Below are 16350 nucleotides of genomic sequence, written 5' to 3'. Positions count from 1 at the left end.
GTTGGTAGATAGAGCATCTTGTTCCAAGAGCAAGGAGGCCAACGTTAGACGGAGTATATGGAAGGATATAAGTTGTAACAATACTGGAAACATGGGAGGTGGAAGAGATTATGAAGAGTTTTTTGTGTTAGATTTTACAGTTGATCCTGGAGATAATAGGAAGCTACTAGAGTTTATTGAGTGGAGGGTATATGTATGTAACATAGACCTGCACTTTAGAAAGACCATTTTGATATCTGAATGCAAGATGCACTAGAGTAGGAAGAGACTTATGAGGAGACCCACTAGCAGACTGTTTCAATAGTCCAGATGTGAGGTGATGAGGTCCTGTGCCAAGGTAATGGCATTGTCAGAAGAAAGAAAGGGACATATGGGAGAGACATTATAAAGGTAAAACTGAAGGCCTTGGCAATAGATTGAATGTGGGGGAGAGGTGAAAGATAGTGAGGAGTTAAGAATGACACCTAGGTTGTGAGCCTAGGGGCCTAGGAAGAGGGTGGTGTTCATCTTCAGTTGTGTTCGACTCTTTGTGACCCCATTGGAGGTTTTTTGTTTTTGGTTTTTTTTTTTTTTTTTTTGCTGGGCAATGGGGGTTAAGTGACTTGCCCAGGATCACACAGCTAGTAAGTCAAGTGTCTGAGGCCGGATTTGAACTCAGGTACTCCTGAATCCAAGGCCAGTGCTCTATCCACTGTGCCACCTAGCCGCCCCTGCGCCACCTAGCCGCCCCGGAGGTTTTTTTGAAAGGTACTGGAGTGCTTTGCCAACTCATTTTATGGATGAGAAAACTAAGGCAAACAGGGTTAAGTGACTTGCCCAGGGTCATAGAGCTAGTAAGTGTCTGAGGCCAGATTTGAACTCAGTTCTTCCTGACCCCAGGTCTGGCATTCTATCTACTTCGCCTCCTAGTTGCCCACTTATTAATTATATTAATATTGATCAACATTAATATAGATATTAGAAATAGAGGAGGGTTTGGGAGCAAACATAATTCGGTTGTAGACATGTGAAGTTTAAGATATCTAGGGAATGTCCAGTTTGAGATGTTCAGCAGGTATATGGAGATATGAGACTGGAGATAAGCAGAGAGATTGGAGCTGGATAAGTAAATTTAAGAATGATCTTCATAGAGATTATTATTGGATCCATGGGAGCTGATGAGATTTCCAAATGAAGTAGTATAGAGGGAGAAGAAAAGAATGTCCAGGACAGAGAAAAGGTTTGGGAAAGCCTGTTATGAATTGGTAGTGAATTAATTAAGGATATGCTGCAGCAGTGAGGGCCTAGTTGAGGTTATGTCACATAAATTTGTGGTGGACCCAGTCAGGAGTTTCATGATTCTCTCCAACTTTATTCACTAGCATATATATTTAGAAACAAAGGCAGCAGATGGTGGGAGTGATTCAAGGTACAGACGTGGCTGGGTACATTTTGTGATAGGATAAAGGTACAAGGGTCTAAGAGGAGAGTGTAGTTGAACTGATTCATCCAAGGGGTCAAGATGGAGAAGGGAAGATGTCATTGCTTAGGAAAGAACTGAAGAAGTCAAGGGATTTGAGGTCACAGTATGGATGAAGATCAGGATTTGGAATTACAAGGCTAAAGAAAAGGTGAAATAACAATAGATTGTGACCAGAAGAACATGAACATGGAAGTGGTACTTTTATGGATGATGGCAAGATGAAGGATATGACTTTTTTTGTATGGCTGAGGTGCATTGGAAGAGTTGCTCAAGTATAATGTATAAGTTAGGAACTCTGAGGTTAGGGTATTTAAAGGAGTATAAATATGTTTGTTGAAGTTCCCTAGTATGAGAGTAGTAGTTAGGGAAGAAATAAAGATTGTGAACCATCACTAAACTCATTGAAGAAAAAAAAGGGGAGTGCCCTGAAGTAGTAGACAGTAGACAACAACTACCAAGATTTTGATTGGATAGTACATATGGATTGAATGAATCTTAAAGAGGGAGAGGATACTAAGTGATGGTGGTAGAGGGAGAACCCAGAAGGGGCAAAGGAAACAAGTAATATTCCAACTCCTTACCTTGACCAGTGAGTTGTGAAGAATAAGTGAACATTCAATAAATGCTAGAAATGGAGGTCAGAGAGAGAGCCAGGTCTCAGTGGGAATCAGAAAATGGAAGGAGCAGGAAAGGAAAAGATTTGAGATGAAAGCAAGTTTCTTACCTCTGTACCAGGGAGCATAGTAGATGGGCTGGGTAGTTTTAGAGTACAATATTGGGGGGGGAATGACAACAAAAGGGTAGGGTTGAACGGCAATAGGAAGAATAAATTGGTCAGTAGGACATGGGGAATAGAGTTTGAATGATGTCAGCAGAGTATTAAGAATCACTGGGATAGGGGGCAGCTAGGTGATGCAGTGGATAAAGCACCAGCCCTGGATTCCGGAGGACCTGAGTTCAAATCTGGCCTCAGATACTTGACACTTACTAGCTGTGTGACCCTGGGCAAGTCACTAAGTCACTTAACCCTCACTGCCCCACCAAAAAAAAAAAAAAAGAATTATTGGGATAGGGAGGATATGACCCTGAGGGAGTTTGTTGAGGAATGAGGTCAGGTAGGTTGCCATTGTCCATAGGGGTTTGGTCTTAGTGTGGAGCCTTCTCAAGGCCTTAGTAGTTCATATGAAGAGATAATGGCTAGGAGCTGAAGGAATGATGCTACTCCCCTTCCCCCAAGGCAGTAGACCAAGCTGGAGACTTGATGGAATCTGGTGATTGATGCAATAGTGTTTCTTCTTTTTCTAAGAGAAACAGGAGACCTGGCACATTGGAATGGCATTTTTCCCCCTTACCTCAAAGGCAAGAGAATGGTTCATGATGGAATGGCATTTCTACTCTTTCTTGCAGAGGCTGAGGACCAGGCAGGAGACCTGGAATAATGGAATGGCATTTCTTTTTATTAGGAATGCTTGCAAGTTTTCTATTTCCTTAAATATCCATCTCCTTCCCCCACCCCACCCCCCTGCCATGATTATACTTAATTTTGCTGAATAAGTTATTCTTAGCTGTGAGTATCTCTCTTCTGCCTTCTAGAATATTATATTACAAGCTTTCTGCTCCTTCATGGTGATGGCTGCTAAATCTTGTGTAATCTTGACTGTGGCTCCTTGGTGCTTGAATTACTTCTTTTTGGTTGCTTATAGGCTTTTTTTCCCCTCCTTTGACCTGGAAACTCTGGATTTTGGCTGTGATGTTCCCAGAAGTTTTCATTTGGGGTTTCTTTTAGGAGGTAACCTGTGGCTTCTTCCTGTTTCCACTTTTCCCTCCTGTTCTATGAGACCTGGGCAGTTTTCTTGAACTAGACCCTATTCAGGCAGTCCAACGAATCTTAACTTTTTTCTCCTGAATTTGTTTTCCAGGTCAGTTGGTTTTGCCTTGTATTTTTTTCTTCTTTTTTTTTTTTTCTTTTTTAGTGAGGCAGTTGGGGTTAAGTGACTTGCCCAGGGTCACACAGCTAGTAAGTGTTAAGTGTCTGAGGCCGGATTTGAACTCAGGTACTCCTGACTCCAAGGCCAGTGCTCTATCCACTGCGCCATCTAGCTGCCCCTTCCCTCATCTTTTAACTTTGTTTTAATATATATTGTCTTATGGAATCATTGGTTTTTATTTGGTTAATTCTAATTTTCAGCTAGTCTTTTTCTTGGGCGAGGTTTTATATCTCTTGGGTCAAGCTGTTAATTCCCTTTCCAATTCCTTCTTCCATAGTTCTCATTTAATTTCCTTTTTTTTTTTCCCTCTAACACTCTCATTTCATTGATTAAAAACATTTTTAAAATCTCTCTTTAAAAACAAATAAATCCAACTCTTGCTTCATCTCTTCCAAGAATTCAAGTTGTGCTTTTCTTTGAGGCTTTACTTGTAGATATTTTAGGATCATTCTTTCTTCTAGCTTTATGTCTTGAGTGTCCCTGTCATCATAATAGCTTTTTATGGTTGGATTCTTTTTTTGTTTGCCCATTTTCCCAGCCTTCTTCCTGGCTTTGGACTTGATGTTAGGGCTGGATTCTCTGCACTTCTGGAGGGAAGGTCTGGGCTGGTCCTGCTGCTGATTTCTTGGGGGTTTTGAGTGTTATATTGTTCCAGGTTCTCAGGGATAGCTCAGGCTGGGGACCTGCAAGCTTTCAGTGCTTCCAAAGTGGTCTGATCCGAAGCAAAGTCTATTCTAGTCTGAGCTCTGGAAGTTCCTGACCTGGGTTTGAATCTGAGAAATAGTAGACTGCAGTTTGACTCAGCCCCTATTAGCCAGGTGGGAAGCTCTGCTGGTTCAGAGTGATAGAAGTACAGGCTTCCCTTTGGACTGGGATTCTTGCTCTCGTTATTCCTCTGTGGGTTTTATACAGGGTTAGAAGCTAGAACTGAGACCCTTCTCTTTTCTGGGATCTGTGTTCTGCATAGCTTAGATAGTGGGTCACACAGCTAGTAAGTGTCAAGTGACTGAGGCCAGATTTGAACTCAGGTCCTCCTGAATCCAGGGTGAGTGCCTTATCCACTGTGCCCCCAGCTGCTCCCTTTTCTGGGATCTGAGCCACACTCCTGCTTCTTGCTTCTGTACTTCATTTCTTGGTACACAGACTGATGCCTCTGACTGCTCCTTACCCTGGCATGCCACTCCTGGGTATAGGTCCTTTCAGTCTGTGCTGAAACTGGAACCAGGCACTGAGTAGTGAGCATACTTATTCCTACCCCGTTACATACCTAGTAAGTTCCCCAGTCTGGGTCTGAGAGCTCCTCTTGCCCTCATGCATTAAAGCAGTTCAGGTCTACACTCCTGGCCAGACCTTGGCCTTTGTGACCACAGCACTTTCAGTATGTCTCTCTATGCCAACTTGGTCTAGAAAGATGACACAGTGACTTTTTCTTGGATTTCCCAATCATGATTCAGCCATTTTCTAGATCTGTTTGGAAGAATTTGGGGGCTTTTTTGTTGGGGGTATTCATAGTACTAATTTCTTCTACTCTGCTACTTTGGTACTGCTTCCTCTTTGGCTCTTTGCAAACAACATTTGCTGTTTTTCCCCTAAATGTTACAGAAGTGAATTTGGATTTACTTCACATAGACTACTTACCTATTCAGCACTTTGTATATGATATTTGTTTAGCCTTATTCTCTGTGTAGGACGGCAATATGCCTGTGTTGTTCCCTCTCATATGGTATTTTGTCTTAATTCTTAAAGTTACTGTGGTTTTGGAACCTCTGACTCAGAGGTGTATGTTTTCATGGCTTCTTGGCCAATTTAGAGACTTTTCATTCTAGATTAAGATTACGGTAAATTAGAAGCATGCATCCTCTCTGTTTCTAGCTTCATGTTGGTTACTCTTACTCGCTGTATAAGTCATTAGTCTATGCAGAGCCAGTCTTAAATATTGGCTATGTTTAAGGGGCTCTGGCCCTGAATTCAGGAGGACCTGAGTTCAAATCTGGCCTCAGGCACTTGACACTTACTAGCTATGTGACCCTGGGCAAGTCACTTAACCCTCATTGCCCTGCAAATATATATATAATTAATAAACAATAAATTGTTTGTAATAAAAAATGGTATTTCATTTTAAAATTGACTTTTCAGTCAGGAGTGAATACTGCAGTCTTCAGTAAGTCTATTGATCCTTAACCTACTAATAGTTATTTACTATAATATATCATGATTGCCCACATAATCCATGTTGATATGTATCCCTGGACAAAGACTGTGTTAATACTTCAAAGAATTTTGAAATTACTAGTCTTTAAAAATCAGAGGCAGCTAGTTTTTGTGTTTGTTTTTTGGGTTTTGGGGGGACAGCTAGTTATAAAGTGGATAGATTGCAGTACTTGGTGTCAGGAAAATCTGAGTTCACTTGTTGCCTTAGATACTTACTAGCTGTGTGATTTGAGGCAAGTCATTTAACTTGTATGTTTCTTCATATATAAAATGGGGATAATAATAATAATACTTACCTTCTAAGGTTGTTATGAGGATCCAATGAGATAATTGTAAAGGCTTTGCAGACCTTGAAGTGCTATATAAATGCGGCAATTAGTATTGATTTATTTTGTCTTTAGGTTATTTTAATTTCTATATATCCCTTCCCTCTTTTCTAATCTATTAGCCATCACTTATGAAAAGCATTAAAAAAATATTGAGCCAAAAAAAGCAGTTTGGCATAAAGAGACAACATAACAGATGTGTCTGACAATATGGGGGCTGCTTTACAGCCCTAGTCCCCTGCTTGTGCAGAGGAGGGAGATGCCTTTTAAAAATTATTTTCCTGTGAGTCAATTATCTGCTGTTAAATTTCTTTTTTGTTGTTGTTGTTCTTTCCATTTACATTGTTGTAGTCACTGTATACATGGTTTTCCTTTTTATGCATACTTTACTTTGTATCTTTTCAAATAAGTCTTCCCATTCTTCTCTGAATTTCTTCATATTTATTGTTTCTCTTAGTTGAGCAACATTCTGTTAATTCACACACCATGGTTTGTTTATCCATTCCTTTATCAGTGGGCATCTACTTTGTTTCCAGGTCTTTGCTGCTACAAAAATTGTTGCTATGAATGTCTTGATAGATATGGGAACTTTCTGTCCTGGACCTCCTTGAGGCATATACCTAGAAATGGGAGCTCTTAGTCGGTGAACATTTTGAGTCACTTGCTTAGCATAATTCCAAATTGCTTTCAAGAATAGTTGGGATAATTCATACCTCCGTCATCATGATGTTTATTGGTGTGTCTGCTTTTTCACAGTCATTCTGACATTAACTACTCCTATCTTTTTCCATATTGATCTATTTGCTATGTATGAAATAAAACTTCACAATCATTTTGATTTTCATTTCCCTTATCAGCAGTAACTTATAGCAGTCTTTCATGTGGTTTGTTAATGGTTGTTCTTTTGAAAAATGTTTATTCATAGCCTCTGATCACTTACCTGTTGGGAATTGGCTTTTTTTTTTTTTTTTTTAGTGAGGCAATTGGGGTTAAGTGACTTGCCCAGGGTCACACAGCTAGTAAGTGTTAAGTGTCTGAGGCCGGATTTGAACTCAGATACTCATGACTCCAGGGCCGGTGCTCTATCCACTGCGCCATCTAGCTGCCCCCGGGAATTGGCTTTTGGTCTTATATTATTTGTAACTAAGGTCAAAAGAAATATGAAATTATTCCTGTATAAATAAGGATTTTATTGGCATTATTGGTAATAAGATCTTTATGCACTTTACTTATATTTGAGATATTCTGAAAGGTACCTATGTTAGTAATGAAGTCTGAATTTAGTACCCATTACTTTGAATTCCTAGTACTTTGTTATACTTTGTTAAAAGTGGGGGCAGCTAGGTAGTGCAGTGGATAGAGCACCAGCCCTGGATTCAAGAGGGCCTGAGTTCAAATCCAGCCTCAGACTTTTGACACTTACTAGCTGTGTGACCCTGGGCAAGTCACTTAACCCTCATTGCCCCACCCCCCAAAATGTTAAAAGTACTAAACTAATTTTAAACTTATATTTCTCTACTGGTACTGTAATCTCTAGGCCTTTATTTCCATGGCTAAATATTTGGACCGAAAATCTGAAGCAGAAAACGGAGGGAAGGAAATCTATGACAGTCTTGAGGAGGGAAGAAAAATGATTATTTTTATTTTTAACCTTTCCAAGAAAATATTGTATCTTAGTAGGTACTGTGAGTTCTTCATCCAAATCTATCTCTGGCTTCCTAGCAGTAATATTGCTCTGCTCTGAGACAAAACAGGAAAACAGTGCTCATAAAAGGCTATTTGGTCATTTTGCTGACTTCATTGTACATCATAGGATTTTGTACCTAATTTAAATTTTTAACCTTTTACAACCTCACCTGTTTCTATTTTTATCTTTGGGGGATTCTTTCTAGATCAGTATGTAAGTACCAAAGAGTCATGGATGGCAGATTATTGTAAACAGGACAAGGAAATGGATATAGCCAAATCGGAAAGTTGGATGGGCTCTTCTGTGGATCCTCCATGCTTCGGACAAAGTAAGATGTTTATTATATATACAAATGTCCAAGTCATACTTGACTTGTAGTCCCTTGTTTCACTGAGGAATTCAAAGCAGAATCGTCACTCTTTGTGGAAAAATCTACAGGAAATATTACCTATCCTCTGTAGCTAATCTTTACGACTGACAAATTTCCAGTACAAAATGCTAACATTTCTACTTCTCATTGAGGTGAAGACACACAAATCTTCAACTCATTCTGATACATATAATTTTATAAACTCCTAAAATTTCAGCACATTTAGCCTTTAGAAGATTGTTTTATGCTTTGAAATATTGCTTTTCCTGTAGAGTGAATGCATGACTAGTTTCAAACTCCTTTGGAAACCCTATTTAGTTTTCCTAGATATAGAGAAGGATGGCCTGGACACAAATCCTAAAAAGTGGGAGGGTGTGGCATATTAAGGGTGAAGTAAATAAAAAGAGCCTCAGTTTGTCCATAAAGAATCATAACAATTGTATATGTACCCCTCTCGATATATATCAATCTCATTTTATTCTTTGATAACTGTATTTTCCTTCCTCATTGCCTCACTTTGAGCTTTGTTTTTCTAAGAGCTGAAGCTAATGATGAACAACAGTTTCATTAATGATAGGCATCCAAGTTTAGCTCTGCCCCAGCCCTTTAAGTCTCATTTCTTTCGGGAAGTCTCTGTGATTACATTTCTTGGCTGGACTTCACATAGCCCATGAGTACTTCAGAAATAATCCATCTGGTCTGCAAACATGTCACAGGCAGATGGGCTTTCTTAAGTGTCTGAAGTCTTTGAACTGCTTCATCTCTCCTCAGGGTGTGCAAGTGGCCGCTTTCTGTCTTCCTTGTACTTCTGGAAGGGAGAGACAAAGAAATGTCTGCTGTGATTGTTCTTGGTGTCCCCAGTGAGTTGTTTCTGCAAGTTAAAAGGTCTGAAACAATGTCAGCTTCAGTTCTCTGTCTCTTCCTCTAGACTTTTCAGTTTATATGTCAAGAAAATGTAACAGTTTATTCAGAAGACTTCAACCAACCACTAGAGTTTGTAGTATAGACAAGGGAACATTCTTCTACAGACACTTGTTCATTGGAGGAGTCTCCAATCCCAAGTCAGCCACAAGGTCTTTGGATCTTCACAGCTCTGAAGAGGCAGCGATTCATTTCCCTTTGAATAGTTCATGAGGGGGCCGCTAGGTGGTGCAGTGGATAGAGCACAGGCCCTGGATTCAGGAGGACCTGAGTTCAAATTCGGCCTCAGACACTTAACAGTTACTAGCTGTGTGACTCTGGGCAAGTCACTTAACCCCAATTGCCTCACCAAAAAAAAAAAAAGTGATGAATAGTTAATGAAAGAGGACATATATGTGTCTAGTGGCATTGATAAAGTATGGTGTAGAGTTACTTAATTCTTGGTCATATTTTCTTAGATTTAGGGAGACACAGCCCATCTTTTTCTTTATGAAAAGCATATAAAAATATCTATACCTCTTTTCCGTTTGCCATTCCTCCTCACCCCCTAAGTGAATCCTTTTGTAACTCTACTAAAAATTTGTAATATTAGACTGATCAGAACCTACAGGACTATGGTAAGAAGTCATGCTTCTAATAAAATGAAACCAACATAAACAGCCAAGATCAGGTTAGAAATTGAAGTCCTTGGAATTCAGATTCTTGACATGAAATCTGATCTAGTGGACATACTAATTTCTCAAATGTCATGGAGCAGTTCATAGGAAGACTTTGGGCATAATCATTTACTTTATTTATTAAGGCCATAGATTCTAAAGGATGAACCATTGGGCTTTGTAGAGTTGATGAATTTGGGAGCCAATGAAAATATGAATGAAGATTTCCATTTGGATTTTAAAATACATATTTAAAATTATTCTTTAAATTAGGATTTTTAAAGCCATCAAAGTGAGGCAACTCATTAGTAAAGATTGACTATAGGACATATATTGACTTTTTTCACTCATTTTTGGAGACACTGTCTTCCTTTGCTGAATTTAAATGAAGCTCTCTTCACTACTGTCTTTTTAAAATAGATTTTTAAAGTTACTTTTCTATGCCATCTAAGTATATGCATACTTTCAAATTCAGAGCCCTTAAAAGGCTTCAGCTTAAGAATATGCTAAGTAATTTTTCTTTCCTTGATTCAGAGGGAGAGTATTCTAGTTATGATAGAAATTCCACACGAGTGGGAAGTAGCTTAGCCTTGGAAAAAAGGGACATCCCAATCCCTTTGCCCAGTGCATTGTTAGCCTCTGCCCAACTGCATGGTGCCTGCTCTGTTTGTACAACATTCTTTATTCACACATGCAAAAGTGATGGAGATGAATCTACCTGTTTGCTGTCTCTTTCCTTATCTGCTAACTTTGTCTTTCCTGTCTACCAGGCCTACCCCTTGTCTACCTTAGGACTAGGAGTACAGCCAGTCTGACTAACCTAGAGCACCAGATCTATGCTAGAGGTACAGTACAGCTGAGGGAGGGAATGCATGGCTGCTGTGGTCTACCAAATGTCTTACATAATAATCCTCTCTGACTTGGAGCTGATCCTCTATCCTGCTTATAACTATTTCATTTTAGCAAGAGCAGTAAGAACATTTGACTTAACCTTAGAAATAAACCAGGTATTGGTTCTGATGGTCTATCTTTTCCCTTCTGGGGAGGGGCAAAAAACCAAAACTCCCTTCTGCTGGTATTTGGAAGTTGTGACATTACACAAAAGGAAATACTGTGTTAACTGGTGGCCATATTTCATGTTGAAAGGCTTGCAAATGATGGGAAAATTCTTCCACAAACCAATGTTACAGATCTTTTTGTTTATAAAACACTTGGTAAACATTTATTCTTATGGGAATGCAAAGGAATTTCTGGAATATGAGACATTTAGAAATCCTCATGCTATTTTGCTAAGATAAAATTTTCTTATAATTTTGAATTAGGTACATGTGATACTTAAGAAATAGAGGAGAAAATGTTCTTCATTTCAGCCCATGACCCTAGGATCCCTTGGGATAGGGAAAAGGGGAGGAAGTATTAGTTAGCCAGGTAGGGTATTAGAAGAAAGGACATAAAAATTGGGACGTCAGAATCCCAATGTGTCAATTCTTCATTGGTTGCAATAAATGTACCTCGTTGCAGTTGCTCCGGAGACACAGTGTAGTCCTTTCCAAGGTGTTTTCTTTGCTTCATTTTATTCTTGCAAAAACCTCGGAAGGTAGGTAGCTAGGACAGGGATTATGATAGCTGAGAGAGCTCATCTCCAGAAAGTTCATGTTGTTAGTTAATAGATTGAGAACTAGAATCCAGGTCTTCTGACTTTGAATCCAGTATTCTTTTTGCTACAAACTATCCACAAAGTGGAAACCTTGGACTTTGTTTATAACAGCCAAATTAATTATTTGAAACAAGTCCAAAGGGGAGGACATATCTCGAGTTGTAGCCAAGTGAAACCAAGCTAGGATGTGACTAACATGTAGCTTTCTCTCTCATTTTCTGAAGAGATTGTGGTCCCTGGAGGCACATTTTCTAAAGCCTTCAAGGGAAGCTGTTCTCTTTGGTGGCCTTCAGAATTTCTTTCTCCTGTTGCATGGCTAGAGTCCAGACTCCGTTTATTTTGGGACATAATGTGAGAGCTATTTGGTCAGTTTGGCTTCTGCCTGGTATAGGGTTTGGGCTGTTGTAATGTGTGCAATCAGTGGTTTTCTCATTGGGTAAGTGAGTGTCTGAAGTTTGCTTTGGTATGTCTGACAAATATGGGAAGTTTTGTGACTTAGGCAGTTTGCCTAGCCATGTTTTTTAATTTGTAAAACCAAGTACTCTTTTAAAAAATGAAGATCTACCTTCTCTTTTTCCCACTTCCCCTTCCTTCCTCATTGAGAAAGTAAGAAAAACAAAGCCCCTTTTACAGACATACATAGTCAAGCAAAAAATTAATTCCCTTCGTTCACCATATCCAAAAAAAAAGTTTTCATTTTGCACTTTGAATCTGTCCCCTCTCTATCAGAACGTGGGCTGCTTTTCCCTCGTGATTCCTCTGAAGTCATGGTGGGCCATTGTACTGAGGAGAGTTCCTAAATTTTTCAAAGTTGATTTAATATGATTTTTACTGTATACATTTTTCTGGTTCTCCTCCCTTCATTTTGCATCAGTTTATAAGAAGCTTGTCAGGTTTCTCTAAAACCATCCCCTTCACCACTTCTTTTAGCACAATAGTATTCTATCACAATGATATAACTTGTTCAGCCATTCCCCAACTGATAGGCATCTCCTCAATTTCTTAGGGAATATATCTAGTAGTGATATCCCTGGGGCAAAAAGTATGCACAGTTTAATAGCTTTTTTGACATAGTTCCAAATCGCTCTCCAGAATGGCTGGACCACTTCACAATTAGCAATGCATTAGTGTGCCTGTTTCCCCACAACTCCTCCAGCATTTGTTGTTTTCATTTTTTTGTCAATTTACCCAGTCTGATGGGTATGAGATGGAACCTTAGAGGTAAAACCCAATACTCTTGAATGTAAAGGCTCCTGATCTTTTGTTCATTATAGCACAGTGATCAAAGTCATTTGCCACATGCTTTTTTTTGTTTGTTTTTTGGGGCTTTTTTAGTGAGGCACTTGGGGTTAAGTGACTTGCCCAGGGTCACACAGCTAGTAAGTGTGCCACATGCTTTTTAAAAAATGTAATTTGCAAATGGAAACTTCGAGGCTGGCTCACAGTGGGATATGAGAGCACATCTGGGTTCTTTTCCTGCTGGGTCCTTTACTATAATAAATGCTGCTTTCTTACTGCAGTTCTGGAGTGGGAGGGACCTTTCAGATTTCCACAATATATACTGTTTGCCCTTCGGATGGTTCTTAAATTTTTTACTCCCCCCCTGCTCTTGTCAGCCGCCTTAAAATTACTTCTTAGTCTTATGCTTTATGTCTCATTGACTAGTAATGTAAACACACACACACACACACACACACACACACACACACACACACACACAACCTCACAAAACTTGGAAACTAAGGGAAGCTACTAGTATGAAAATAAGTATATTAAAAGTAGAGAATGTATCCCTGGAAATAGCTGAGATTCTCTAAAATGATCGACTGAATAAATGATGGCAAGGTTGTGTAAGAGAGACAGGAGGTTAAGTGTTATCCACTGGAGGTTTTCAGTTTTTAGCATTTTACTGCACGTTGGAACCTGATGAGCTCTGGTGGTTGTCAAAACAGAGGCTTGCTCTAACCTGAAAGTGCTTGTCTAGAAACACTTACTGTATTAACTTCTGAAAATATTTGATGATAAAAAAGGATAATAAGAAAGTTATTACTTTTCAAATGGCAGTGATCTCTTCTTCCCATTAGCCCTTTATGAAACCATTCCTGTGCCTCACTTAGAAGGTAGTAAAAACCTGCGTGGGCTGTAGATCATTCTTTAGCTTTCACCGCCTGGAAAAATGTGGTCCTACAAGATGGATTTTATTTGGTTTTAGTTGTCCTCCTTAGTCAGAGCTTGCTACTGCCTCCTGATGCCATTTTATCTACTGCAGCTGTACATCCAGTTAGGGGTGTGTGTGTGTGTGTCTGTGTCTGTGTGTCTGTGTGTTCGTGCGTGCATTGATTCTCTTCAGAGAGAGCTGGTGAGGAGGGTCATTCGGGCTAAATTTGTTTTTGCTATTCTCCACATTACCATCATCATCACTACTGCAGAGAGGTATTTAAAAAGACGTTGGGGCCCTCTCCACTGCTACTAATATTCATACCAGTCTGGAAAGCAGAGAAGATCATAATGATAGGGACAAGACAAGCAACAATCCCCATATCTGCCCACAAAGTCTTCCCTAACTGTTCTGAAAGAGTAAAGACCAGCTCCCTACTGGTTAAGTGTCCTTAGTAGGGAGGATAGATTTCTTACTAGTAAGAGGCACTATGGCCATCTTCCTTTAGCCTAGCCCTGTGCCCCTATCCTGGATTCTCTCCGCCAACCCCCAGTATTCACCATACCCCAGGCTAAGAGAGCCCATGGTCATCAGAGCCACCACAGATGGCTGCCCTCTTCCACTGCCTAATGGATGGGGAGATGGGAGATAGGGAAGTCCCCCCATCCTCATGGCAGAGCTGGGAAATAGGTTCCTGACATCCCTGTTTAGGACTCTGAAGATGGTTCATTCTTCTAGAAACATTATCATTTCTTGAGTTTAGGATCTATAGTACTGTTAGTGATCCTAATTCATATGGGGTCTTTGCAGTTGTCCAGGGAATCAAATTAGCTTTTACAAGATTTTCTGTGGGAAGAACATCTTCTAAGTTCTAAACAGCCAACTTACAAAGGAACTTTTATAGTCCCATTCATTTGTAAATTGGTGACTGACTGCATATTTTGTAATTTATAATTATCTAATCATTTCTTATGTGTGAATGTGACCCCCCCTAACCTGGTCACAGGATCTTTGAGGACAGAAACAGTACTTTATATTACTTCTGAATTCCCTACGGCACCAAGAACAGCACTGTGCCTACAGAAAGTTGTAGTAGTGTTCATGACACAGGGCAACTAAAAATGGCCTTTAAAATGGCCTAGTGTCCTGTGAGGAGAAAGAAACAATAATATGGTGACAGCAGAGCAAACCCTCCACTGTTTTCCATTCTTTTAAATTTCCCTGGTAAACACAGTCTCTGTCTTGTCTTGGGCATAATTTGGAAATGGGCTGTTACAGAAATAAGGAGGAATCTCTCTCTCTTAATGAACCCTTTTAAGGAAATCACTTTTGAACCAGAATTTAAACGGATCAGTGTCTGATACAGGCTTTTTCCAATTCATTTTGGCTATTTACTCATCTTTTTTAGGGTTTACCTTTCTTGCTTCCAAAGGAGTCAGCAGGGGCAGCTAGGTGGCGCAGTGGATAAAGCACCGGCCCTGGATTCAGGAGTACCTGAGTTCAAATCCGGCCTCAGACACTTGACACTTACTAGCTGTGTGACCCTGGGCAAGTCACTTAACCCCCATTGCCCCGCAAAAAAAAAAAAACAACCCAAAAAAAAAAACAAAAAAGAAAGAAGTTAGCACCTGAAGGTTGGCTCAGCAGTGTGAGTAGGAGAGAGTGAGACAGGAAGTGGTGGATACTGACTCATGCTGTGCTCCATACTGGTGTTTGAGGCAAATTTGCACCATTCTGGATGACAAATTCACAAGTGTAAAAGGTTTGGAACTGGAAGGGACCTTAGAGATTATTTAGTCCAACACCTTTACTTTACAGGAGAGGAAATTGAGTAGTTAAGATGATCTGCCCAGGGACAGCTAGGTGGCACAGTGGATAGAGCACCGGACCTGGAGTCAGGAGTACCTGGGTTCAAATCCGGCCTCAAACACTTAACACTTACTAGCTGTGTGACCCTGGGCAAGTCACTTAACCCCAATTGCCACACTTTAAAAAAAAAAAAAAAGATGATCTGCCCAAGGCTGCTGGGACAAGAAGCAGAACCAGGATTTGAACTCAAGTTCTTAGATTTGATAATCTTTTTTCTGTACCGTGCTTCATAGAATTCCCATTTGTCTTCCTGCCATATGCTATATAGTAAATAGTAAATCATGGCTTTTGAACCATATTTTGAATGGATCAGTGTCTGATGCAGTTTTTTTCCAGTGCATTTTGGGGTTTATTTTTATTATGTTCCTTTTGTCTTGTGCCTTCATTTGGTTTGTGCAGGCTTTACTTTGGGGCACCACCATTTAGTTGTGGGCGTTTCTTTAATGTCCTGGAGTATGGGTTTCTAATAACCTTCCCTGGTTTTCTCATCACAGAGATGAAAACCCCCAAACGCCGGCAGCCATTTGTCCCCTTTGCTCTGAGGAATCACACAGGCTGCACCTTGTGGTTTGCCACACTAACAACTACCCCAACCCGGTAAGGAGTCCTGACAATGATATCTGTCCTTCTTTTTTAATTGTGGGTCTGGGCGAGGGTCAGAAAGGTGGGACTGCAAATAGGGAGGTTTGTTTTCTTTTGGTAAAGAAAGAGATGGGTATCTCTGATTTGACAACTTGAAGGTTTACCCTACGTGAGATATCATGGCCCTGGTGACATCTAGGATACATATATAGTCTAAGAGACTTTTACAGTAGCTTGATCCCCTCCCCATATTTTAAAGTCTAACCAAAAGCCCATCACTGCCTTAACCATTTGACATTTTGCAATATTAATAATGAGCATTAATTTTATGAACATAATCATTAATATTATTAATTATGACATAATATTTAATTAACAATTAAAACACTTTGGTTTGCACCTCTGTAATAGGTTTTCCATGTAACACTGCATATTATTACTACTTGTGTCTAGGTCTTATCTT

At 39.8% G+C, this 16350-nt stretch overlaps 1 protein-coding gene across 6 annotated transcripts in view; it reads left to right on the top strand.

Annotated features, from left to right (window-relative positions):
- The window catches only part of VPS13D (vacuolar protein sorting 13 homolog D), a 338497-nt gene that overhangs the window by 105879 nt on the left and 216268 nt on the right, over positions 1-16350 (top strand). For 5 of the 6 annotated variants that reach the window (XM_043991352.1, XM_043991351.1, XM_043991349.1 and 2 more), the window contains 3 exons: positions 7880-8002; positions 10392-10466; positions 15800-15902. In XM_043991352.1, coding sequence (XP_043847287.1) covers positions 7880-8002; positions 10392-10466; positions 15800-15902 — 301 coding nt within the window. The remainder of the gene's footprint in view (positions 1-7879; positions 8003-10391; positions 10467-15799; positions 15903-16350) is intronic. The other variant, XM_043991354.1, reaches the window with a different exon arrangement.

This window comes from Dromiciops gliroides, chromosome 3 (assembly GCF_019393635.1).
Source record: "Dromiciops gliroides isolate mDroGli1 chromosome 3, mDroGli1.pri, whole genome shotgun sequence".
Taxonomy (NCBI): domain Eukaryota; kingdom Metazoa; phylum Chordata; class Mammalia; order Microbiotheria; family Microbiotheriidae; genus Dromiciops; species Dromiciops gliroides.
The sequence above is the reverse complement of the archived record's forward strand: the minus strand, read 5'-3'. Positions and strand labels throughout refer to the sequence as shown.